General features: G+C 39.0%; 1 protein-coding gene across 1 annotated transcript in view; it reads right to left on the minus strand.

Moving 5' to 3' along the window:
* Window positions 1-1,472: 1,472 nt before the first annotated feature.
* Window positions 1,473-27,863, minus strand: part of SNAP91 (synaptosome associated protein 91) — a 137,016-nt gene continuing 110,625 nt past the window's right edge. The window contains exons 22-30 of the mRNA XM_074948046.1: window positions 26,990-27,073; window positions 18,094-18,231; window positions 16,626-16,766; window positions 14,763-14,793; window positions 11,225-11,336; window positions 7,669-7,752; window positions 7,481-7,585; window positions 5,430-5,531; window positions 1,473-2,909 (exon numbers count right to left, since the gene is read on the minus strand). Coding sequence (XP_074804147.1) covers window positions 5,439-5,531; window positions 7,481-7,585; window positions 7,669-7,752; window positions 11,225-11,336; window positions 14,763-14,793; window positions 16,626-16,766; window positions 18,094-18,231; window positions 26,990-27,073 — 788 coding nt within the window. The 3' untranslated portion in view covers window positions 1,473-2,909; window positions 5,430-5,438. The remainder of the gene's footprint in view (window positions 2,910-5,429; window positions 5,532-7,480; window positions 7,586-7,668; window positions 7,753-11,224; window positions 11,337-14,762; window positions 14,794-16,625; window positions 16,767-18,093; window positions 18,232-26,989; window positions 27,074-27,863) is intronic.

The raw sequence follows: 27,863 nt of genomic DNA on the forward strand, positions 1-27,863 counted from the left end.
GTTGAGTCTTGCTGTTCTTCCCAATGTCAGGCATCGAGTGCAACCCTTTTTCTCTCCACAATGGTCAAGAAATAGACTTTAGTGCCCTGTTTATGATGTTACAGTACTGCATGGCATATAACTTGCAAGCAAACAAATTAACAGAAAAAGAGAGCTCTTCAGTACAGTGATATCCAGTTAAGTTGCTTATTTAAAAAAACAACACAATAGACTTGAGTGCTATTTTAGGGAGAAAGAATGTAACTAAAGAATGGAGAAACTAGTTCTTAAAGAAAAAGCATACAGCAATAAACAAAGTTGAATTTATGCCATACTCTGAAATTTAATCTGTCTTGGCAAGCATTAATTGGATACTCAATAGCTGAAGTTTTGCTTTGATGGGTATGATTGGGTCATTAGTTACATATTTGACTACATAATCTCTACCTGGTGTTTAGTTATGCTTGCCTTTAAGAGTGTTCCCATTCATTGTATCCATTTTTGCCCCAGGAAACAGCGTGGCTGTAAAGAGTCGATCTGTGTGTTCCTTTGGGCATTACATCATATGAATTAAAGGAAAGTTTTACAATAAAGTTTTTTTATTTTAAGTTTAAGTTGAGGCTACTATCTGTGCAAGCTTGGACTTTATTACTAACAGAATAGCCCATAGTTTCTAAACACTGATGCACGTGAATAACTTTATATATAGTTTATTTGCAGAGCTTGGGCCTATGTTTATCTGTTTGATAAGGATGAAAGAAACCAGCAGCAAGGTATCTGTTAGGGAAACTTTTGAAATTTAAAATTCAAATGGAATCTTTGCTGCAAAGCATTTTGGGATGACTCAAATGATCACAAGTGCCAAATTCCGTTCTGGCTTAAGGTACAACTTCAGTTATTTTCAGTGAACTTCACCCATTTAGCCAAAGGCTGGATTTAGTCCAAAGACTTTGCATCTATTTTAAATATTAATTGTTCTAAAAGTTGTGTTAGACTACTAAATAGCTGCAGCATTGTAAGGTCAGACAATTTCAAACTATTTTTACTACCAGTTTCAGAATTAGAAACTCATCTGGAAAACAGTACTGATTGACTTAAATTTAAAGTTTATATTGTGGTTTTTAAATGTTTCAGTATTTTAATTTTTGTGAAATCAAGTCTTTTAGTTGGAAGGACATGTAAACTATAAATTGTTTGTTACATGTCATATACATTACAGAGGCGTAAAGACTAAAGAGAACAAATTGAAAAAGAGGATTACTTTGTCCAGAGTATGTCACTTTGTGCCTAGTCAGTTTAACTTTTTTCTTTGCTTGTATGAGTATTTCACAGAGCAATATGGGAAAAGAGATTTTAACCACAGGAAACAGATTGTAAAAGTCAAAGTTTAGTAGGGGACTCAGGTGTAGTTAGACACACAATTTTTGGAAAATGGTGCACTTTTAAAACTGTGGAATGAATACATTGAGAACTAGTGGCTATAATCCTGGACCTTTTCTTTTATGAAATTAGACAGACAGTATTTGTGTTCATATTTACTTTGATCAAGGGTGTTTATTGCATCTCAGAGGGCGTACATGCACTGGGTTCTTAAACCAAAATACAAAGAAAAGCTATTTTGAAATTAGCTTTCTATAACTTTTTCCCCATTACAGTGTATGTTATCCCCACAGTTAATTCAGATACAACCACTTTTAATGGTACCATACATTGATTAAATAGTTAATTTGAAAGACTTAGGTGAACATCTTTCCAATTCAATATGTTTTGAACAAAGAGCTGCCAAGCCACTTGTAACACTGATCAACAGTGACCTCATTTAAGAGTCAAAATCTTAAGCCAAGCCATCAGCACAAACAGTAGGAGAACAAACTAAAAATTAAAGAACACAATATGTACAGTAAAGGGTGTGGTTCTCTGGATCAGAATGAGGTCTAGTCACAAATAGCACAAAAACTACTCACAGCATAGTTGGGGAATGAAAATACACTACTAAGGTATACACACAGGTAAGCACTAAAACAACAGATGTACATAAAAGAGTTAAATAAAAATGCAATAATGTTATAACTACAGACACACCAAAGAGTGCTTTCATATTTGACATTCTTTAATGTCAGCACAACCATGGCTGCTTTTTTCAACTACATGGAGAGAAACTGACCCTTTACTTATTTTCAGTGCATTTAGCAAGAACTCATAAATAAGCGAATTTAAATGAACTCAAAAACAGTTAAAATATATTTTAAATAAAAAAAGTGATAAATACAGTATTCTTTCAGATATGATTTTTCATTGTTGGTAAAGTAATCTGAAAGAAGTATTTGTTATGGAAATTTACCTTTATATTACTTTAAATTATAATATAACATATACAATGCCACAAAAATAAAACATTTCTCACAACAACTGAAATTCCTGTGACTGGGAAAAATGTATTCCACACAAAGATTTTGTCTAGTTAAGTGTTTCTTACTATTGGTATTATCACACTATGTTTTGTAACAGATAAAGAAGAAACTGAACGTTTAGGGAAATTTCAGGTGTTTGTCAAAAGTTATATACATTGAAACCTTCAAAAACACACAGACATCGCTCCAAATGGCTCACCACACAACAGCTGCATAATCTGCCCCCACTGAATGGGTTCAGAAAAGCACTAGAAGGCATCAGAAACATACATCCATTGTTTAAACTGTAGAACACAAATAACCCAAGTACACAAATTGAGAGAGAGTAGGGATAACAGCTAAGGTAGTACACATTCCTAATGTTCACTTTCACAGCTGTGCTACACGTTTCAGAAGGAAGAGAAAGTCTGAATAAGCACTGGGTTTGGTACTGGTGGCTCACTTTAAAACTCTGAGCATCAATCTGCTATTTGTAGACGCCAAACTCACATTTTTACTATCCAGTCAGAAAAACTGCAGCTGTGAAGACAAAAACATAGTTAGAAGGAATAGGTTTCAGAGTAGGAATAGAAGGAATAGTGACACAAGTCTGACTCAAATTTGATTCAAATGGCTTGCAGAGCAGCTTTAAGGCCAAACTTGGTATACAAAGGAATCAATAGTCCCCCTTATCATACCTAAAACAGCTATGAAACTACTCTCTGGAGGAGTGGCTTTCATACAAAAACATTTAAGAATTCAGCTATTTTCTAACTTCAACTCTGATGGAGGTGTCTCCCCAACAAGTTGGGGCCTCAATATTGCAACTGGACCATCGTGCTTATGTAGAGCTCTTTGGAGACACTGGGTCCTAATTACAATGGGTTATCTATGCTCACCAATAGCTCTAATTCGGTCACTATCTATAGCAGAGATTCTCAAAATTCATTGGACTGCGACCCCCTGCTGATGACAAAAATTACTGCATGGCCTCAGGAGGAGGGACCGAGACCTGCCCCTACATGAGCTCGCCGCCCCAGGCAGGGGACCCAAAGCCAAAACCTGAGGTTGTGGGGCCAAAGCCGAAGCCCAAGGGCTTCAGCCCCAGGTGGGGGACCTGCAACCTGAGCCCCGCCACTCACCATTTAAGTCCTTGGGCTTCAGCCCCAACCCCGAGCAGTGGGGCTCAGGCTTTGGCACCGGGCCCCAGCAAGTCTTGGTGACCACATTAAAATGGGGTTATGACCCACTTTGGGGTCCCAACCTATAGTTTGAGATCCGCTGATCTATAGCCAGCAATGGATGTAGGTGCACAGTGTTGACCTCAAGTGTAGACAAGGGCATGTTGGAGAGAGTTTGCACTGGCTGAGCCAATCAGTGAAAAACCCAGTTTGACTTTGTCTACAGTTATATGCAGAGCCGTCCCTAGACATTGTGGTGCACTACGCAGCCCCCCCCCCATGGGGGGGAGAAATGGATCCAGGCCTCCACGGGGGGTGGGTGGGAGAGGGCTGCGCCCAAGATCTGTGGGGGGGCGGAAGTAGGCTTGGAGGGGCAGGAGAGAACCACCCCTCCCCCCCCAGCACAAGCTGGCGGAGTGGGCTGGGGCCAGGTCACTCCACTTCCTGCCACCCGGTGATCGCAGGGTGGACCTGACCTGCTCTGCTCCACTCCCCTGGCTCCCAGCCTTGGGGGGAACTGCCCCCCAGCGGCACAGAGTGGGCTGGGGCCGGGTCGCTCCATTTCCCGCCACCTGGTGAGTGCAGGGTGCGCCTGACCCCTGCTGCAGTCCCCCGGGACATAGCTCAGGGGAAGGAATGCAGTGGGGGTGGGGCTGGGGCAGAGGAGGGGTAGCTTTCCTGGCCAGTTCAGCCGGCCGGGGGATCGGGCTGGCCGCTGGAGCAGCATGCAGCTGTGTTGTTTCTGTATGGGTAAGGATGGCCCTGGTTACGTGTCACCAAAGGTGCAGCTTCTTCAGTCATTGAATCAGGACAATTCTCAAATTCTTCCTGATGTCAAATTTTCACACGCTGTGGATTGTACTGAGTACAACAAAAAACTATCACCAGAGATGATGTAAAGCTGCTACTTTCTCTTGTTTAATTCTAATAAATGGCAGAAAAGACTATTCAACACAATTTCTCATAGCCTATCTTCTCTACTTCGGTGATCTTCAAATTTTATTGGTTGGCTCCCTCAAACCATTTTGTGATGTTCTGGTATCAACCCTCATATTCCTTCCCAGAAAGGTTTATTATGGTTACTATCTTTTCCCTCCCCCACCCTTTTTAATTAATTAATTATTATTAGTTATTCTTCTTCTTCTTCTTCTTCTTTTTTGGTTGCTCCTCTTTGCCTCTTATTCTCTCAGCTCCCTACTCCCCTAATTTCCCCTTCTCTCTTTCAGTGTATCCTCAGAGGTGTTTGTTCCCTCCCTAATCCATGCTTCCCCTAGGCTGTTCTACGTAGCACTGCTCAATGCCTTATGCCATGATGTGCAGAAGAGCCACGCCCTGTAGCACCCCACAGGGAGACATGGAGAGACCATGGGGCTGGAAGCAATGAAGGATGCAGGCAATACCCCCTTCCAACCCTAACAGAGATTTGGCATCCTTTGAGGACATGCACATGTTTGGGAGTCTGAATTGCACTCATTCGTAACAGTGATACCAAATCAGTTTTATGGCCACAAATCAATTTCTCACACCAGATTAGGATTACAGTGTAGGACTAGTCACAAGAAGAATTTATGTGAAGAGGACAGTTATTATTAATAAAAAAAATCTACTACAACCGCAGCATAAAGAAACAAGATTGTCAAACAGAATGGCATGGAGAAGTAGTTATGATTTAAACCTATCTTACAACCTGAAAACACTTTTAAAAGGGCTTTAACTTGTACCTCCCGGTTCTCATTCACAGTTGTATTTTTCTACAAATAGTTGCAGGTTCTTACTCAAATTTAAAGGGAGTGGTATGCTTGTAGCAATGTTTTATACTAGTTAACTGCTGCAAACTAAATACATAACCCAGGTAAGTTCAAAGTCAGCCACAGAATACCTTAATTGTTTACAAGAAATCCTTGATGTTAAGATCTGCTAATGGGTCCTTTGTTGGAGGTTTCTTGGGACTCTGAGTGGCAGGTGTAGGGCTTGGAGAGAGCTAACAAAACAGACACCAGCCAAGGAAAGCAGAAAAAGAAAGGAAACAGATACACAAGCATTAGGTAGATTTATTCTACACAACAAGCACATTACAAACATGCAAAAAGTTAGAGATCTTGATTTATGGGCTTAACAGTGTCTTTTCTCGGTCATCTCTTGTTTGACTCCTGTGTTTAAATTTCAAATACAATTACTACAAAGTTTGACAGTAATTTGGGGAGGGATAGCTCAGTGGTTTGAGCATTGGCCTGCTAAACCCAGGGTTGTGAGTTCAATCCTTGAGGGGCCATTTAGGGATCTGGGGCAAAAATTGGGGATTGGTCCTACTTTGAGAAGGGGGTTGGACTAGACGACCTCCTGTAGTCCCTTCCAACCCTGGTATTCTATGATTCTATGACAATGCTTAGCAGACATTTTAATTCAAGACAAAACAAGGTGTCCTGGTTCTCTAAGTAACTTTCTAGTCATATTTGGCAGCAGTGAATATTCTGTTCAGTGTAGCCATTCAATGATAAGGGAGTTTAGAGAGCATCTCAATACCTAATACGCTTGCCCAAGCAGATTAGAATTTCTCTAACTGGATAGTTAGAGAATTGTTTTGAGCACTAACCTGGTAAGAAGGCAGTTTAATTGATATTTTGTAGCAACCGTTTAACATCAATGTATGGAATACACAATATATTTTTGCAGAATAACTTAGCTAGTGTTCATTGGCATAAAGCAATCTTTATGCAAAGGAAAAGCCAAACATACAGTAGGTCAAGCTATAGCGTACACAATATTAAACAAAAAAGAACTACATCAAAAGAACATGATTAAAGTTGCAAAGACAAGCTCTCAAAAGTTAGGAAATAGGAGAATGAAGGTTCCACAAACAACCTTAATTTTGGCTCCCTTAGGCTGAATCATAATGCATATGCACAATTGCGTGATCCCATACTATGTTTTCCACAGGACCTCTACCTCATTCAATGCATTGGATGGACAACACTCATTTAACGGGCTGCTGTTCAATACTTTGTTTTTTCCTTACTTCTCAATGTGTGGCCCATGCCTTGTTTATGGCACACTATTTCAAACCCCATTCTGAAGACAGAATTATTAATTTCCTCATAGGCTTATATCTATAGTGCTCATCAGTGTAGTATGCAAGTACTTCCACCATTCGTGTATTTATCTTCAATACTATTATTCCTGCAGTCCCCTATCTCATTCACTACACATCCCCCAGCTTCAGCAACAAGTGAAACAAGTGTCCTACAGACAACAGTATTCCCTCCCCACATAGCCCCTTATTCATCCCCAGAGAAGGTCCATCCTGTGCCCTGAATGAGGTAGGGTCATGTGCAATTTTTCAGCAATTTTTCAAATGTTCATAACTTGGCCAAATTTGGGCACATTGTCACAGGGACATCAAAAGACACATCCCTTACAAAGGCCATCCCCCTTGCCAAATTTCTCAAGTCTCTGTTCCAAAGTGGGGGTAGGGGGGGGAAGAGAGTGCCAGGACTTATCAAGGAAATGATTGCCAGAATTTAACATGAGTGAAAAACATTTTTCCTCTAGTCTTCTTCTTGTCAATGACTCAACTGTTTTGGCAGAAGCTTACCAATCACTATCCCTACACTGAAGAAAGTTCAACACCCAACTTTTCTGTTTGGGCAGAGAAAAGAATATCACGCATATAAAGGGAAGTTTTCATGTGATTTATTCTCATAAGGCTACATGCACTTCAGTGGAGTTAAACGCCAACACAATAAAGTTCTCCTTTATCCATATACTCAGAACTGTATATAGATAGCATTTAAAACCAAGTTTTCAGCCAGGGTTTAATAGGAGGAAAAGCTTACACAACAAACGGCTGGAAGGGGGCATGGAATGCAATGCCAATAACACCCTATTTCTACTTTAAAACTTAATTATTTTACATATAAAGAACAGACTTACTTGTGCACCTGGTCCAGATGCAACTCCGAATGGTGGCCTCATCATAGGTTGTCCATACATAACTGGCTGCTGAGACATCATGGGTACACTTGGTCCAGCAGGAGGCTGCAAAATTAAGAAGTTAAAAATATATAAGGTTGCTAAAATTGATTAGGAAGAGTTATTTAATGAAGAAAAATATCACTCACCATTCCAAATCCTGCTCCTGGCTGTGCAACTGGGGGGACACCTGAGGCAGGAGGAATAGCACTTGCTGGAGGCACAGTTCCAGTCTAAAAGCCAAAACAACAACAACAGATGATAATTTCTATAAATCCAACTGCAATTACATGGAATAAAAGTGGGGAAAAATCTTATTGTATTTCAAGATCAAAAATGTCAGAACTGTTGTACAAAATGTTAAGTAACAGATGTTACCCAAATTGCACAGCAGCCCACCTCTATGGCAATTCAGCCATTTTAATTCTCAAAACACTGAGAACTGGTCATTAGAAACTTCAAAATTTGGTTTCCAGGGAAGTATCTAGAAGGTATATTTATGTCAATGACATTAAACTTTAGATAGTCACTTCTTACTAGGATTTGCACAGTATGTTCTGCTTTACAGATAGAATTCTTAATTCTGAAAACAGCTTCAATCTATTATCCATGTCTTAATCTAATACAACTAGAAAATGACTGCAAGGGAAATCTTCTGTACAGAACTGCAACAATACTTCCCATTTCTCTTCTTCCCACCAGGTAATACTCTTCAAATCTGTTATAAAGAGGACAGTGATCAATTGTCCTCAATATCCACTGAAGGTTGGACAAGAAGTAACGGGCTTAAATCTGCAGTGAGGGAGATTTAGGTTATATATTAGGAAAGGCTTTCAAACTATAAGGATAGATAAATAATTGAACAGGCTTTCAAGGGAGGTTGTGGAATCCCTATCATTGGGCATTTAAGAACAAATTAGGCAAACACTTGTGAGGGATGGTTTAACTATACGTGGCCATGCCTCAGTGCGGAGGATGAACTAGATAACCTCTCAAGGTACCTTCTAGCCCTACATTTCTATGATGCTACATTAGCACCCTTGACTGGTTGTTGCTCCAAACAAAATGAATTATGAAGACTGTTTAGAACACGTTACACATAACAAATCTGGGGTTGTTTATCTTGATCCAAGATAAGCAACACAGAAACCTATAGATCCTGGTCAATTAATTACTGTGATGGATTACTGTACGTCTGTATATCAGTCTGCAAACTCCATTTTCTTTTGTGTACACCATTTTGATTATAAATGTGCTGCACCTTCACTTTTGCCTGTTAGCCTCTATATTTGACTGGAATACCCAAGAGATATTAGCACAGAATCTGTGCGCCCATTGGAGGAGTGCTAACCATGGAGAGCTTTCAAGAGTCATTATTAACCTGGATGGTCTTCCATTCAAATGGAAACATCCTAGAGCAATGAGCTGGCTGCAGGTCAAGGGAGCTAGAATCCCTAGTTTGGGGACCAAACAACAAATCACCTGACAAGGGACCTGAAGTTGCTTGGGGGAAGAAGGCGGTTGCCTGATATAGAGGGCTGAAACTTTATAAGAACAAGTACTGCTCTTAGCAGGGGCTCTCTCACCAACCAGGACATAAAAGGCATGGCTGGGCAGGAAGAAAGGAGGGTCCTGCAATTCTGAAAGGACTGACGAAATCCCGAAGGGCTCCCAGAGTGGTGAGGACAGGGGAGGGAAGTAGGGAGGGATTTGTATGTAGCTATTTTCCATAGATCTTTACCCATTGTGCCTTGTCTATGAGTAAAATGTAACTTGTTTAGAAATTCCTTTGTAAGATCTGAGTGTTAACAGCAGTTAGAGCAAGTAACACTTACTTTAATGGTCACAGAATCCCTAAAGGGTGAAACAGTAATCTAGAGCATCCATGTTTTCAACTGAACTCTGCGGAGTATCAAGAATTACTGGGGATGCTTGGGAGAGCTAGCACTAGCTTCAGGGCCGAGGCAGTTGGACTGCTGCATATCTTCTCAGGAAGGGTGTGTGTGCACGCGCGCTAACAGGCTTCCAAGGAGAGTGGAAGAAACTCTTTAAAAGCCAGCACTGCCTTTAAAAGTATCCTCCTACAGTGGTCCAGAGCAGAAGTTTGGCAAATATTTTTACTAAGCCAGGCTTTTGAATGATCAATACAAATACAGGTAGTCTGGCTGAAGATTAGGACCTTTAGATAAGCGTCGATGATTAATTTGTGTCTTTTACTGTTTTTGTGCAGTGCCATAGGTACCCTCCATTATAGACACTAGACAATATATAGTAATAATTTAACTGCTTGACTCTTTAAAGAAAGTTCAACAGTCCTAGAACTATTAAAGTTCACATAAAAATTAAAGTCCATTCCTATTGTTTAAAACAATAGCAGCAAGAAGAATCATGTAGCTAACATTTCCATGTGAATTTAGTACTCTCAAAAAGTGTCAGACTGGGCACAGCCAAAGGACAGACAGCATAAGCAGCAGTTCAATCTTCGATATTGCTCTGTCAGTGCATCTCAATACTGACCTGAAGGGACTTTAAGGGTTTCAATCTCCATAGTCATTTCTATGTCACTGGTATCCTTGTTGGCAGAGTTTTAATTTTTTTTACTGGCTTTAGACATCAGCGAACTGTGAACTCTACCAAAGCCACCCAACCCATTTCCTAGAGACCAGTGAATTCCTATCAGATGGTAACTACTTTCAGTTACAACCAGCCTAGTCTGGGTTTGAATGAGTGACTAGAAGGGAAGTTCCACATCTCATTATAAATCTCCAGATGCCTCCAGGTCCTCAGTATTTCAATATCTGCTGGGAACAAGGATATCCTGAAACAACTGCTTTTAACTTGACTTCCATGAAAGAGCTTATTACTAAGTTGTTTCTCATGAATGTACTACAAAGGCTAGTGGATTAAGTAACTGGTCACAATGACATGCTCTCAGGCATGTAAGAGCAGCCACATTAATATATTAGTGACAATTTCCATCTAACTTTAAGCCAGCTGTAAGACCTGTAGTATAGGCAAAGAGCAGTTAGTATTTTCAAGTTTAGTTTAAAAAAAAAACCAAAAAAACCCAACAACTAAGTAGAATTAGTAGAACTTTACAATTAAATTCACTTACATAATAGAAAATTGCCCAACCTTTCTGGTAAGAAAAAAAGTTGAAATAGTAACTAATTCATTCATCAAAATTGCACACCCACATTAAATGGAAGCTGAAACAATGATTGCAAAAAATGTCCCCCCATCCCGCCCCATGAAACATTTTGCTCATAAATTACTAAAAGAAAAATATCACACCCTACTGTCTTGGAAGTAACTGACCACTCTTTCTGGCACATATACAAAGCCTGAGCAGGTGTAGGCCAATGTAGTTCGACTGACATCAATTCCACAAAGCTGATTTACATCAGCTAAGGATCTGGCCCACAGACATTGGTCGTCTCAAATCAATGTTTTCCATCTTAGTGACACTGTCAGAGATACCACAGTATTTCCCTACAGTTACAATTAAAGTATCTCCGATATCACAACATGTTTAACAGGTGGCTAATGTTGATTAATAGTCACAATTGTACACACACAGTCCCCCAGAAAAACACAGGGAAGAACCCCAGTTTATGTACACAGTAGTAATAATCTGTTCTTATTTCATCACCACTTGAGTGGTGCTGGACATGAAGTGCTAGGATTAATTACTGAACTACATACCAAGGGACCAGTTGGAGGAACACCAGTTGACCATGTTGCAGGTGCTACTTTTGGTTGCCAGTTAGCTCCTCCTGTTAGCTTCTTTTCTCCAGCATTCCACTGAAGGTCTCCCCTAATAGGGATTCAAATGCAGAAGCAGAGATATAAATCAGAATAAAGCTGTACATTGAATGTTAAAACTCAGCACTCTGAATGTATGTACATTAATTTATATAAACACTAAACAAAGCTAGCACGCGCGTTAGTTTTTGTTATAGGCAGCTGAGAAATCCTGAACACATTTAGTGTGCATAGGTTGTGAATAAATTATCTCTAATCTCAGTGGTGGTCATTAGCTATGGTAACTAAATTGCCAAGTTTATGATAGTCTATATCAAAAGATGAAAACAGAATTAATGGTGAAAGCCTTTAAATCTCATTACCAATGAGTAATTAGCAATATGTGAGGAGGCAAAACATTGTTTAGTGCTATATTCACATTCACTTGTATGGTATTATAATCTACAGGGAAGGATACAATTTATATCAAGGCAAAAAGTGAGGGATTGGCACTGCATATTCTACTGCTGATAAAGGCATTTCACAGTTAAGAATCTTGTTCAGAAAGCTGCAGCAGAAGAAAAGGAGAGCTTTTCCCTTCAGAACACTCAAGTTGTAGGATTCAAGATCTATAAAAACATTCATAGAAAAAGGAGGAATATTTTCACCCCTTCTAGAAGCAGAACTATTACTAAGGGGTAGCCCAACATTTGATGTTTTAACAAAAGACTGCAGAAAAAAAAACAACAGAATTTGAGGCACATGACAAACCAGTACATCTCCAAGCCTGGATAGTGTTGGAATTCCCCACTTTCTGACTGCAAACCAGTTAAAAAGGTAAAACTCAAAGTGAAGATTTTAAGAGAGCCTGGGCGCCCCATCATCTCAGGCATTGGCACCCTGACAGCAGGATTGTTTGGCTATGTAGACTCCCTCCTCAGGCCCTATGCTACCAGCACTCCCAGCTACCTTTGAGACACCACTGACTTCCTGAGGAAACTACAATCCATCGGTGATCTTCCTGGCCACTATGGATGTAGAAGCCCTCTACACCAACATTCCACATAAAGATGGACTACAAGCCATCAAGAACACTATCCCTGATAATGTCATGGCTAACCTGGTGGCTGAACTTTGTGACTTTGTCCTTACCCATAACTATTTTACATTTGGGGACAATGTATACCTTCAAATCAGCGGCACTGCTATGGGTACCCGCATGGCCCCACAGTATGCCAACATTTTTATGGCTGACTTAGAACAACGCTTCCTCAGCTCTCGTCCCCTAACGCTCCTACTCTACTTGCGCTATATTGATGACATCTTCATCATCTGGACCCACGGAAAAGAAGCCCTTGAGGAATTCCACCATGATTTCAACAATTTCCATCCCACCATCAACCTCAACCAGGACCAATCCACACAAGAGATCCACTTCCTGGACACTACAGTGCTAATAAACGATGGTCACATAAACACCACCCTATACCGGAAACCTACTGACCGCTATTCCTACCTACATACCTCCAGCTTTCACCCTGACCACACCACATGATCCACTGTCTACAGCCAAGCTCTGCGATACAACTGCATTTGCTCCAACCCCTCAGACAGAGGCAAACACCTACAAGATCTCTATCAAGCATTCTTACAACTACAATACCCACCTGCGGAAGTGAAGAAACAGATTGATAGAGCCAGAAGAGTTCCCAGAAGTCACCTACTACAGGACAGACCTAACAAAGAAAACAACAGAACGCCACTAGCCATCACCTTCAGCCCCCCAACTAAAATCCCTCCAAATCATTATTAAGGATCTACAACCTATCCTGAAGGACGACCCAACACTCTCACAAATCTTGGGAGACAGGCCAGTCCTTCCCTACAGACAGCCCCCCAACCTGAAGCGAATACTCACCAGCAACCACATATCACACAACAGAATCACTAACCCAGGAACCTATCCTTGCAACAAAGCCCGTTGCCAACTGTGCCCACATATCTATTCAGGAGACACCATCACAGGGCCTAATAACATCAGCCACACTATCAGAGGCTCGTTCACCTGCACATCTACCAATGTGATATATGCCATCATGTGCCAGCAATGCCCCTCTGCCATGTACATTAGGCAAACTGGACAGTCTCTACATAAAAGAATAAATGGACACAAATCAGATGTCAAGAATTATAACATTCATAAACCAGTCGGAGAACACTTCCATTTCTCTGGTCACTCGATTTCTGATCTCACAGTGACTATCCTTCAACAAAAAAACTTCGAAAACAGACTCCAACGAGAGACTGCTGAATTGGAATTAATTTGCAAATTGGATACAATTAACTTAGGCTTGAATAGAGACTGGGAATGGTTGATTCATTATAAAAAGTACCTATTTCCCCTTGTTTATTCCTTTCCCCCCCTACTGTTCCTCAGATGTTCTTGTTAAACCCTGGATTTGTGCTGGAAATGGCCCACCTTGATTATCATACACATTGTAAGGAGAGTGATCACTTTAGATAAGCTATTACCAGCAGGAGAGTGGGGTGGGGGGAGAGAAAACCTTTTGTAGTGATAAACACCCATTTTTTCATGGTCTGTGTGTATAAAACCATCTTCTGTATTTTCCACAGTATGCATCCGATGAAGTGAGCTGTAGCTCACGAAAGCTTATGCTCAAATAAATTGGTCAGTCTCTAAGGTGCCACAAGTACTTCTTTTCTTTTTGCGAATACAGACTAACACGGCTGTTACTCTGAAACTTGCTCTACAGATGTAAGGCTTGTTCGATGGGACAAGTGGGAAAGAATCCATTGGAAACTTTGGGTGAAATCCGGATCCCACTAAAGTCAAGTTGAATTTTGCTTCAATGGAGGCCAGGATTGCACCTTTTGTCAGTAAATTGGGACTGATTTTGTTTTAGAGTGTAACTCAGAAAGTGAGAAAACTAAGACAGGAACAAAACAAAACGAACAAGACATGGTGGAAAAGAGTCAAACAATGATAAAGTAATTTTACATTCTCCTTTTCTCAAAAGAAAGAATACCATGGATTTCCCCCCTCTTAGCTCAGTCTAAGTAGAGGTTGTGAACCAGCTCAGTAGTCAGTGGAGTCAAACAATCACAGAAAGTGTATCTAAATATAAAGCTCAGCAAAAAGATAAAAGGGACTGGGTGAACTTGAACACTACATCGGTTTTTAAACTATGTATTTCGTGTTGTTTCAGGACCTAAACTTGTCTCTAGTTACCCTGCCAATGCTGTCGTTTAACAAACCCCCATTTCTTTAAAAGTATCACTAAAAGTATATCTCCCTATTAGTGTGGAAACCGATAGACTCTACTAGAAAGATAGTGGAACGGACTACGTTCAAAGTGCTATCAAATACACCAGACAAAATGGGGGAAAAGTTCTCTAATCTTTTAGTTTTATTAATCTTATGTGTTACAAGGACCAGCATTTTTAAACAAAAAAAACCCACCCAAAATCCAGAACTTACTTTTTTGATGTGGTGCCAGAAATTCCAAGATCTGAAAATCAGAAATGAAATTAGGATAAAAAAAGTTACTTGTTTATAAAATTAGGTGAAGGATTCTGTCAAATGCTTTTAATATAAAAACATCTGTGCACCTGCACAAAACTGATCCAACAGCACAGTTCTAGGAATAGTACTCATTTTTTCTAAAAGCCCTCTAAATAATGAAAGCTAAAAATTGAAGCACACCAGTTTCATTAATGATTTCCTTATGACAAACTTGTTCTTCCAAGAACTTAACATTTCTTTAACATACAAAAGAAATAAGAAGCCTGTAGAGCCAGTGTCATCGTTTCCTTAACTGTGTATTTATGTACGTGTACAAAATAAAATGTAAATATGGTAGTTTGGATCCAAGTGGCAAGTCTAGTTTATCTTATGTCATACTTGTGAGAAGTTCCAGCCACCTGGGTGTAGATGTGAAAACAAGTTGGTCTTTAACAGTGTCCTTTCAAATTTAAAAAAAATAGTGCATTGCACTGCTAGGCTAGGACTTATGTGCACATCAGTTGGCTCTCTAAGTTTGTAAGCAGAGTTAAGTGGACTTAAATTTAAAAGGTTTTGGAATCCCAGTGATTGAGAATTTTTTTAAAATAATATTTTCCTCCTCCTCCATCACCAGTAGAGATCCTACAAAAATTCTGCTGTGTTTCCCCTGTGTATACCCACTGCCCACAGATACACAGGAGTAACTGAGGATGGAATTTGATTTGCATGATAATTTACAAGTGATCATGCATAGAAGAAAAGAAGCCAGCTTTGCTCTTGCTGATCAGATAATTGTTTTTAGGGCTGACAGAAAAAAAAAATCTGTTTGTAAAGCAAGTACATATTAGATGATGTCATTGAGAAACATGAAACAGTGCAATTTCTATGGTCTTTTTTGGACTGCAACCACATTTTAAATATAGTTACCCATTGGCCCAAGCAGTTGGTCAGTATTAAGGGCCTGGTTGGGTTGTTTCCATTAGGAGAAGAGATTGATTATACAAGTTTGGGGTGGTTTTTGTGGGTGTAATTTTGTTTATTTACAAAGAAAATACAAAGTTCCATTTCCCTGAAAAAGTAGAAATGATTTCTGACCAAGAAAACTAAAGTTTGCCTTTTCAGTGAGCACTCTACCCAAAAGAAGCTCTCTCTACTTCCTCCCAGGGCCATGCACTGCTGCATCTCCTGTTGTCTGCTGACTTTCTCCTTGATATTTGTTTCCTTTCCCACAGGGACACAGCTGCAACCAACCAAAGCTGGAGTCCCTACATGTGTAATCAGAGAAAACCCTTAAATCACATGGCTTTGCCTCTGCTCAGGCCTCGCCATGCTGGACTGTCCCTTGGGCGGTGGCTTCTATTATTTCAGCTATCACTAAGCACCCACTGACTTTTACCAGATCTGACTGACGGCTGTTAGTAACTCCTTCAGCCTAATGTACACCTCTAGAATGGCAAGTGCTATTTTCCCCATCTGTACTCTAGTCTGTTTCAAGTATCTAAGCTTGAAAATGTGTTTTCAAGAGACAAATTTGTAAATGTCCCTTGGATTATAGAAAAGACCAATTTAGTCTGCTTGAAAACAGAAGCTCTACGATATGGATCAAACTTTGGCACAAGACCAGGAACTGAGCTGTGAAAACCTAAGCACCGTGGCCTCCTACAGAGAAGGACTATAGCAGAGAGGCAGGACTCTTGAGGGGTGCAACAGACTAAGCTAACATACAAGTGACAGCTATATTTATGTACTCAAAAACAAATATTATCAATAAGTTGAACGAGTTGAGTAGTTAAGATCATAAGTCCTTTTAAAAAAACCAAAACAGTAGTTGTGACTTACTGCCTACTAAACTTGCGAGAGATGAATCAAGATCACTTCCAAGGCCTTTGCTTGCTGCTGAAGCTGTTGCAGCTGAAGCTGCTACAGACTGACCAGATGGAATCATAGTTGGCATAAGAAGATCACCTAAACCATCAAACACTAGAATTTAAAGAAAACAGCAGTTTAGATAGTAACCTTTACTGTAATATTCCTTTAAGTAACACCACCGCATAGAACCTTTAGTATTACTTAACAAATGACCATAGTACAGACAATCACTACACAGGTATTACTAATACATAATTTCACATGAAAGAATGCCAACACGGCATGCATGATATTTTACTAACACTGAAATGTAGGATTACCCTGAAATAAAAATATACTAATGAAAACTGGAACAATACATGCCTAAATGGTTACAAATGCATTCTTAAACCTGGTAACAAACTTAAAAATCCCAGAGCATTGCCCCTCTATGTATACATGTTTGCAAAGAGGTTTAGAAAAGCTATGTAAAATATTTTTTTAATAGATGTACAAGTTACTGTAGTAGGAGAGCCAGGAAGATAGACGATTTTAAAATGTTTTAATTAATAAACAGGTTTCTCTAACATATCAATTAAAGGGATCAACAGGGATGTAACTGGTACTCTTCATCCACACTGACAGATCTAACTTCCCCAGAGCAGATGTTGGCTTCAGGCGTCAGGTTTACATATCATAACTCAAACTGCTTCTCTTTTGCCTGGTTAGCCCACTATTATTTTAAATAAGTTATATTACTTTATTCCACCACAGTAAATATTCTGATCCACATTTGATGTGCATGCTAATGTTATTTCAACAGGCAAGTGTAGCATATTATGCACTGGCAAGCAACCAAATAACCAAGGAGCAGTACTACTCAGATTTCTCTCTTACTCATTTAGTTGCAGAACTCACCAATTGTAAATTTGTAGCAAGGACCCAGCATGGAAAGTGTAGAATGGAAGAGATACAAACAAAATGACAGCAGTGATGAAAAGTTAAGCTTTATGTCAAGCAAAGAAGACTATCTTGATCTCAGTTTTGTGTAACTGGGTGCCATGCAAACTTCAGGGCTTCAGCAACAGCAGCGAGATCACATGCCTATACTCTGAATACACAGTACGAAGTGTTTTGTTTTTCCTCCGATAACTCCTAACAGTCATGCAGATAAGCACGTGCAAAGAGATGACATAAACACTTATATTTGGTTTCTGCTGAAAATTGAGAGAAGATAATGGGAACAAGGAAAGATTTCCTAGAATTATCCCCACTGCTGGTGAACGCTTACGGTACTAACTGGTATTTTCTCTTTCAATTGATTAAGTGATAGAAAATATTGATACCCATGAGAATTATTTTTATATCCTTTGTATTAAGAGCAGTAATAATATCATTTATATTAGTGTTGAATGAACACATTTGTTCTGAAGATACACAAGGGAAACCCTTCCCTCACCTGATGGATCAAATGAGCTGCCACCAGTTGATGGTGATGTTCCAAAAGCTGCTTCAAAGTTGGGCTGTAATAAAGTGGTTTGAGCTGGAGTAACTGGTGATGGTGATGGAGAAGGAGCAATGAAAGAACCTCCAAAGCCTTTAAAAAAAAGTTAGATTAAAAAAAGGTCAGATGCACCCAGATGGAATCACAAAATAAAAGCCTTGACATACTTACTGTTCTTAAAGCCATAACATAATACAGTTACTCTATCATTATGCTTTCTGATATTAAATAATAAGCATCTCTTGATGTAATGCAAAGTATTCTAGTAAAAATCACTCTAAAACCAGCTAAAGGAAGATCTACTGTAACTGGAAAGTTCTGGGTTGCAAAAATCATAAGACAGCATCATAAACCTAATTTGTAACTTCACCCACAAATGAAATGCAGTCACCTCTGGGGTAGAGCACAGCAGTTTAATAGCACATTCAGTGCACAATGCAAGACAGACATTCAATATACCTTACCCAATTATAATGATAGGGGTAATCTATAAGTAGGCAGAATGCAGTTACTGGGATTTGGTCAGGACACTGGGGTTAGGGAAGTGTACCATGAGTTGTTTAATGACCCTGACTTGAGTAGCCAGGAATGCCAACAGTACCTCTTAATCTCATCTAGGTTAAATACTGATTACCTATTGATTCAACAACCAACCAAATAAATCACCATCACTACTTCCTACAGCACATGGGCCTTCTTTGCACCTCTCCCAAGTTCTTATCTAACCTGACCCTCAATTTCATTGATTTCTATTAACGGTACCACTTTCCTTTACATGACTGGGCTTTTAAGTGGTCTCCAACTATAATTTTAGATTTTTGAAGTACTATAAAATATTGTAAGTAAGAACAATTATATGATTTTATAGATTTCTTTCTACAGCATTTTTCCCCCACTGACTCCTTGATTTAAATTTTCCTCGTTAAATAAGAAATGTTTTCCCTGAAAAATGGAAATAAAAGCAATAATCCACCACATTTCTCTCTGAAATGAGTTCTGTGCCAATGTAACATGAGTTGAGCAGTTCTGTCTGCCAGCAAGATATGGACTGATAGTTATGGCTTGTTTTTCAGGAGGTGTGAAACACCCTCAAAGCTCAATGAAATTAACAGAAGCTGCAGGTGCTTCATAACTTTGGGAGACCAACCAGTATAGCTTATAGTCACAAGGTCAATTTTCAAGTAGAATAGTCAGCAGCCTAGAATATTTTCTTGTTGCACTAATTTCAGGTTGTCAGGATTTTGGTTGCATTGGTTGAGGACACAGCATATATTAGGGATTAGTGATGTCACAAAGTATAGGAATGAAAATCAGAACCTTGAACTCAACTTGTGAAAGAAACTAAGGAGGAACTGACTTTAACTGTTAAGATTTGTAGTCTACACATTATGCTAAATGCTTAAAGATACCGAATCTATTAACATTTTTAAGGCAACAACACATGGCAACTGATGCACTTTAGGGAGATTATGACAGATCGAACACAGACATTTTATCCACTTGCAAACTGTAATATGTACCTTCAAATGCCAGACTACTGTCATAAGGAAAAAGACAGCCAGACGTGAATGTTTGGAGAACACTGGACACAAGTGTGGTAAAGTGGACTACCTTCAATTTAAATAATTAATGCTTTAAAAAATGAAGTGTTAAAATTTAGGAAGTTAAAAAATATATAAAAAACTCACCAAAAGTTATTGTAAAAAACAGTAATATACATTATGTTTCTCATAACCGTTTAACCCCAAATCAAACTTTTGCCCCAAGCTGTGAAGGAGCACATCACGTTTCCAAAGAATACTTCATTAGCCCACTATTCTAGGAATAGTAGCTTTGGAATGATCCTGACACCATTTTCTAGCATATGAATGCACTAATAGATTACTGTATCACTTCTCAGTAATGTTGATTAACCTCAATCTATCCGCCACTCTCAGTAATCATGAGATACTGGTAATCTATATACATAACCTGGCAGGAATCGTGCCTTTCTAAAAGATCCCAAAGAGTCATGACGAGTAGCTACTTCTCCTTCCCAAGGGTTTGGGTAAGATTGGTGACAAAGTCAAACCCTTCTTGCAACTATGCCTAGTAGATGCACAACAGCATAAATTTGAATTAAACTGAAACAGGTGCAGAGAAGGACTACTAGGATGATCAGGAGAGGATAAGACTTCTCTCTATGAATACATCAGAGAGATATACTCCAGAAAGGGAGGAAGTGTTATTTAAACTGAAGAATATTGGCACAAGAACAAATAGGTATAAATAGCCCAATAGTACATTTAGGCTGGAAAATAGAAGAATGTTTCTAATCAGAGGAGTGAGGTTTTGGACCAGCCTTACAACAGAAGTTGTGAGGACAAATGACCTAACTAGTTTTTAGGTTGGAGACTGACAAATTTATGACCGAGAGTACATGATGAGGTTGCCTGTGATAGCAGGAGACTGCCTATGACCCACAAGGTCCATTCCAGTTCTATGTGCAACATGGATTATCATGCCAGCGGTATGATGTTCCAAGTTTTTTTCCCCCATCACAGAAGACACTATATTCCAGTTATCTCCAGATACAGAGGAGCTGGTACGTGGCATAACAGCCTGCCTGTTCAAAGTGTATCTAGGAAAGACTGAAGCAATGCCAGTTGGATAAGGAACACCACTATTTCATCCTTGATCAAGGCCCCTGACCTCTAGTAATTAAGACAGCTGCAGTCTTGGTTATGCTAGACTCACTGACCTTGGACATCTGGCTAGTTAGTGCCCTTCCATCTCAAGTCAGCCTGAAAATTCCTGGACAGAGCTGAGAGTGACCAGTCCGCAGTAGTTAGAGATTTGCAATTAATGTGATCTAGAGCTGCCAAATGCTCTATCTGGGGCCCTGATAAAGTAATTAGGAACTAGACAATTAAGTAGCCTATGTAAATAGCTAAAGAAAGAATATCACTTTTCCAGAACCTGCACTGACTTCCCTTTGTTAGCAGATCCACTTGAGGGTTCTGCTAGGACAAAGACTTGAATTACCCTCATTATCTCAAACTGCCTCTTTCCAGGAACCCATATCAGCTACAATCATCAGACTCACTCAGATTTAGAGCCCAGACAAAAACTTATGAGGAAGATGAGACGCCTTTACAGCATCCCATAGGCTCTCAAACATTGTCCTGAAGGAGACATGTCAGCTTCAGATCCCTCTGCAAAATTCCTTTTCAGTCCCCAGAAAAATGAAAGCAAAAGAATATGTTTGAATATTCAAGGAATAGATGCTCACAAATTAAGAGCAGAACAGAAACCCAGCTGCCCTTCTGGAAATTTGTTCGTATTCCTATAATCCATGAATATAGTTCTGTGGTGACAGGTGCTTTTAGCAGAGCATAAATAAGTTCTATCCTTCTCTCAAGACTGGAATGGTAGATTTGGAAGCAACAGATCACATTTAGCCTTACAAAACAAACTCCTCTTGTTATGGAGGTGGCAATAAAGTTAAAGTGGTAGGGTTTTAATTTGTGCATAATTTTTATAAACTTGCTTTATATACTATTACATAGTCATAGATTTACCATTTTAACTTAGTTTGCTTTTAGTCCTTGTGAATTTGCTACATTTGAAAACTGACCATAGTATATTTATCAACTTACACTACTTAGCTAGCACATCCAAAGAAAGATCTGAAATGTTGAGCAGTTGCTTGAAAGGAGTGAGGAATATTAGAAGTTAGACTGGGAGAGTAAAAAAAAAAAAAAAAGGATTCAAAAAGCAATCTAGAAAGAAACTATACTAAAATGCTGTCTTGAAGTTTCCCTGTACTCATTGTTTAGGAGTTTCCAGCTGGCTAGCATTTATTCTACATGACACCAGGAATAGGCTTGAGAGTAGAACTGCATCTTCGTTCGGTGAAGATTGCTAATACAAATGTGGATAACAAAATGATAGCAAGCAAAACTAAAGTTTCAAATAACGTCTGGATGGATCAGATGAGTATCCTTTACTTCCAGACAAGACTGTCTATTTTTTTTATTAGGACAAAATACCTCAATATATTCTATTACCAGTTGTGTAGAGTTCCTATATTTTCTATCTATCTATATCTATATCTATATCTCTCTCTCTCTATATATATACACACACACACACACACAAAGTTTAGATTATAGAATTAATTACAGAGAGGAAGCAATTCAATAAAACTTTAATAAATCATTATATTATCCTATTCCAATAAGTTTCTCAGCAGAGAAGAATAGGAGAAAGATATTTTTTCATTAGGAGATCTACAGGAAGTAAGCCAAGAACACAGCCAAACAGTGTGATACTCTACAGAATACTTACAATTACGCATAATAAAAAGGTACCTGTAATTTTATGCACACTTTCACTAAAACTAAGCATTCAAAATCCTTGGAGGACAAGCCTTCAAGAACTATGAAAAATCAAGAGGATTTTATATTTAGAATTGGATTATGCTGCAGGTTATACATCTGCCATTATCTGAGGCAAACAAATGCTTAGCAATATGCTGTTATGGTTTTACAGAGCCTTTGTATCTGCCAAATTGTCATTCAAACCCCATTGGTAGCCATTTTGGATTTAAAATGTAGAAGCTCTGTAAGCAAGAAAAAAAATAATTTACTTAATAGTAAGTGAGGCTGTTGGAATTTTACCCCTTTTCACAGGCACTTCAACATGTGGATCCAGAAACACTGAAAGAATAAAGCTTAAAGGAAGGATCGCATGCCTCAGTGCAGGATACGATAGGCAACTGTGGGTTTGATGAATTCTAACTAAGCCTTAGTTATCCAAAAAAACAGGCTCACGTCCTCCATCCTTTACACACAGAAGTCTTGATTTAATATAAACTTCACCAATTTTTTCAAAACCTCAGCTATCAAGAACCCCCCCCCCCAAATACAATGGAAAACTGAATATAATTTGAAAGCTCCAATTACTAAAGCTTAGGCAAAATATTCAAGGAATTTCTATATTCCTAGATAGACATCATTTTCATGCTGAAAATGCATTTTTCTTAGTAAAATTGCTTTCAGCCTGAATACACAAGATTGCGATTTGATCTTTTCAAACAGATTAGCTCTTTTTTCAAAATTTCACCACATGGAGACTGGTGAAAATCAGTTGCTAAAGATGCTGTAACATTTTCTGCAATTGTACGTATTCCTACAAGTAACCAACAATGTTCTCATTCATGAAATTGGCTAGATACTCCTATAAAATTGTCATTTAAGAAATTTAACAAAAAGAGGGACTCTAAATTAGAAGGCAAGGACTGCCTTTACTGACGGCTCCTGGTTTATCCACATACTCAGCTTCAAGCAGCTGTCTTGGAACCAGTATATGTAATCATTTCTGGAATGGGCACTTACTTTCTTGTAATGAAATAGAAAGTTTTCCATGCATATGTTTAGATGCTGGTGAGAGATGTGTTCTCCTTTGGATTTACCCTCAAAAGAAACTCACAGCACTTGCAATATAAAAATTCTCATTTCTATCTTTTATAGGAGAGCTTCCTTATTTAAGGACTTATTGCGTGAAGGGGACCATATAAGAATGTGGATGAGGAAAAAAACTAATCAATATTGACCAGCTGAGAAAGATTTAAGCCACTTTAAAGATGACAAAAAGAAAAGGAGTACTTGTGGCACCTTAGAGACTAACCAATTTATTTGAGCATAAGCTTTTCCACCCCACTTTTCTGCTGGGGGGAGAGAAAACCCTTTGTAGTGGTAAACACCCATTTTTTCATGGTTTGTGTGTATAAAAAGATCTTCTGTACTTTCCACAGTATGCATCCGATGAAGTGAGCTGTAGCTCACGAAAGCTTATGCTCAAATAAATTGGTTAGTCTCTAAGGTGCCACAAGTACTCCTTTTCTTTTTGCGAATACAGATAACACGGCTGCTACTCTGAAACCTTTAAAGATGACAGTATGCCAGTATTTAAAGGACAAATATGATTTAACAAATAGGGCCAAATAAGTAGTTCATAGGTGCTGGAACAAATTTTTATAGTGGGGAATGCTGAAAACAATTCCACAAACTGAAAACCTTTTATATACAATGGAAACCACTAGAAATGAAGGAGTGCTGCTGTACCCCAAGCACCAATGAAGTAGTTACCTGAAAGGCAGCAAGGAGAGATTTTCACTTTAATTCTGAATTAAGAGCCCATGTATATGAGATAAAAGGGAGTACGGTATTATTAGAAAAAGCAACAACATTTTCAGTCTGCTAACTCAAGGGAGAAGAGATAATACCCTTAGTTACTGGACTTGCCAACTTCACTTTCTAGACTAATCAAAGTCATGGTGAGTTAGTGACTATTCTCTGGCTATTTAGAAATATATAAATAAGTTTCCTGAAACTAGAGGAAAGCTGGCTTGGAACTTTTTCCACCACTGATTTAGTGGCCTTTTTGGTTTGGTGTAGAACAGGTAGCCTGTGTTATCTGAGCCCAGTATACACCACCACATCAGGTTTGGTAGCATAAAAAGGTAATACATTAGGCAACAACCAACTTAAAAGTAAGTCAATAAAAAGGGTACTGCTCACAAAGTTGGTACATGGAAAAGACCAATGAGGATAAGCTGAAGCTGCCTGAGTAAGAAGAAAGCCAAATACGTAGTGGTGGAAGGAGGAGGCCATAGTATATGGATATTTCTGGTTGATATGTATTTATTTTTACTGGAAGCGAAGCAAAAAAAAGTGTCATACTTGTACCCCAGAAGGAATAGTATGTTACATGTACGCTTGGCAATGAAGCTTCAAGGAATCAGACTGACATGAGGTGGTCACCTTAAACTTGAAAATCAGCATGACATCCCCAGTTTTGATTTGGTGCCATAACTCAGCACAATTCAGCTTTTTTCAATCCCTTCTGATATGAACGAAGAGTGACAAACACTTTGAACGCTTAGGGTGTTATGCTGCTCTTTGAGATGCCTCCCTTTGATGAAGGGGCACAAAGGCAGATACAAGTTAAGTGGACAGGTTATTTAAAACAAAATAATACTCAGAATTTGTTGCCTCTTCTATCTGGCTCAAACAAGGATATGGGCATATGTGCCAAAAATCACAAATAGTGTCCTCTATCCCAGTTCCTCTTACTGCGGGATACTATGAGTTTACTTTCCACACAGTTTGGATCAATTAAATCCGAAGAAAACAACTTTTCATCCTACTTTTCATGGACCTCCTAAGACTAAAATTATGCCCTGATATTGCAGCCATCACTTAGAGGTTATCTTAATTTATGGTCTATAATCTGCAGCACAAGAAGTACTGTAGGACCACTTTGATCAGTAACCCAAAACTGTGCAATTAAGGTATTTTAATATAATTTAAGTAGAGATGCCTTTGCAGTAACAGATTTAAATTCAAATGAGTTTATATTGTTTGATTTAACAGAAGCTTAGCAGTACCACATAATAGTTGTGAGGTTCTCAGAACCTCACTAAATCTTCAGTTTATAGTAACTTTGAGAGCTGCTCATTTAGATGTTTTCATTGTTTAAGATATTTGTATCATATTTGACCTTATCCTGATGATGCATGGTTTAGGATTCTTTTTTCTCAATGCAGAGTTCTGTCCAAAAACTTTAAGTCTAGTACAGTACTGAACATATTTAGTCCAATAGATCATTCTCCAAAAACTGCTAACAGCAGTTATCCTCTGCTTCTCAGTTAGCCAAAATGCAAAATGGGGTAAGTGATGCTTGCAAGGATTAGTTAACATATCTTCAGAGTTTTAAAAATAACATTATCTGAATATTGTCAGAAATTAAACAAACTACAAATGGTGATACTTTCATTTGTTAAATAAAGCTTGTACAGCTGCGAAGATACAGGACAAATGTCTAGCACGGAGAGGTTAGTTTAACAACACTGACACAAGCAGTTACACACTAAAGTTATCAAAAATGTAACCAGTCTAGAGCAAGTTTACTTCTTTAAATCAACTCGTTTCCTAGAACTAAAGTTATCCTGTTTACTTACATAGCAACACAAATAAGCATGGGACCATACAATAGACACAATACCTATTTCCTGCCCTGAAGTAAAATCTAAAGGAAGAACAAACAGGAGGAGATAAGGAGAAATAAGGAGAGTAAAGTAGGGTTAGGAAAAGGGAAGAATAAGAGGATGAGAACAATATGATCATGCAGTCACTTAGGAGGAGATGTGTCATGAAAGTAGTAAAATTTGTTATACACAGCTTTATTGAAGCGATGGTACTTAAGAATGTTTAATACTATCAAATCTTTGCTGCTGTCCAACAACATTTAGACCAGGGGTGGCCAACCTGTGGCTCCAGAGCCACATGTGGCTCTTCAGAAGTTAATATGCGGCTCCTTGTATAGGCACTGACTCCGGGGCTGGAGCTACAGGCACCAGCTTTCAAATGTGCCGGGGGGAGAGGGTGGGGGGGTGGTGCTCACTGCTCAACCCCTGGCTCTGCCACAGGCTCTGCCCCCACTTCACCCTTCCCCTAAACCTGCCATGCCCTCCCTCCACCCCCTCCCTCCCCAGAGCCTCCTGCACAGCATGAAACAGCTGATCAGGAGGTGCAGGCAGGAGGGGGAGGCGCAGATCAGCAGAGCTGCTGATGGGCGGGAGGCGCTGGGAGTGGGGGGAAGCTGACATATTACTGTGCCTCTCTGGCAATGTACTTTGGTAAATTCTGGCTCCTTCTCAGGCTCAGGTTGGCCACCCCTGATTTAGAGTTTACTCCACTGCAAAATGAAGGTTCATTTTGAAATAAAATAGGTGTGTGACTAAACAAATCCAAAAAACAACCTTCCACAAGAAAGTATACATTTTATTTAAAGTTATATTTATTACCAGCCAGTAAGTCTGCAGAAGCTGAGGAACTAGAAGCTGCCTGGGTTGCAGGTTGGGGTTCAGAAGCACTACTTCCAAAAGCATCTATAGGGTAAATTCCACAATGCAGCAAGAAAGGCAAAATAAGTTTAACATAAATACTCTGAGTCATCATTGCTATGTAAAGAATGCATGAATAGCAGTAGTATGACAACTTCATTCACCAGGTAGAATGATGAGCAAACATGTTTGGGAACCTCAGACAGAATTGCAGAAAAAGTGGTTTTGATTGCATATAGTGAAGGTGGAGAAATAAGGCAATGAGCCAACATTTTTAAAAAATGATATTTTTCACATGAGAAATACAAGTGATTTTTTTGGGCCAATACTTCACCTGTGAGGCTTGTAAAACTAGCGGGCTTTTCCAATAGGAGACCCCAACTATATTTACAGTATGTTATTTTCGACTTGAGTTAAGCCATTTACACAGATCCACATTATGAATTAAATAAAAGGCAACGATAACTCCAGCTAGAAGTATAGAGCTCAAAGTACTCTTTAACAACCTACAAGCCTGTCATTTTAGTTGACTGTTTCATTGAAGTTTAGAAATAGCTTCATAATACATGAAACAGAAATTCTGTGGTGTTTGCCTATACAGATAAAGTCTTAAAAAAGCTAAGAGTTGGCTATGCCTAGCCTAACTTCCACCATTTCAGATCAATTCAATCTAATCTAGTAGAATTCACATTTACCAATTTGTTTTAGTTTATATACCAACTCCAGCTGCTTACAGAAGTTGAGCTGCTCAGAGAAACATCAACAGAAGATTAAAAGATATACAGCTTCGTACAATGAACTTTGAGTGAAAACGCAAATACATGATCAAGGAAGA

The sequence above is a fragment of the Natator depressus genome, chromosome 3 (assembly GCF_965152275.1).
Source record: "Natator depressus isolate rNatDep1 chromosome 3, rNatDep2.hap1, whole genome shotgun sequence".
NCBI classification, from domain to species: Eukaryota; Metazoa; Chordata; order Testudines; family Cheloniidae; genus Natator; species Natator depressus.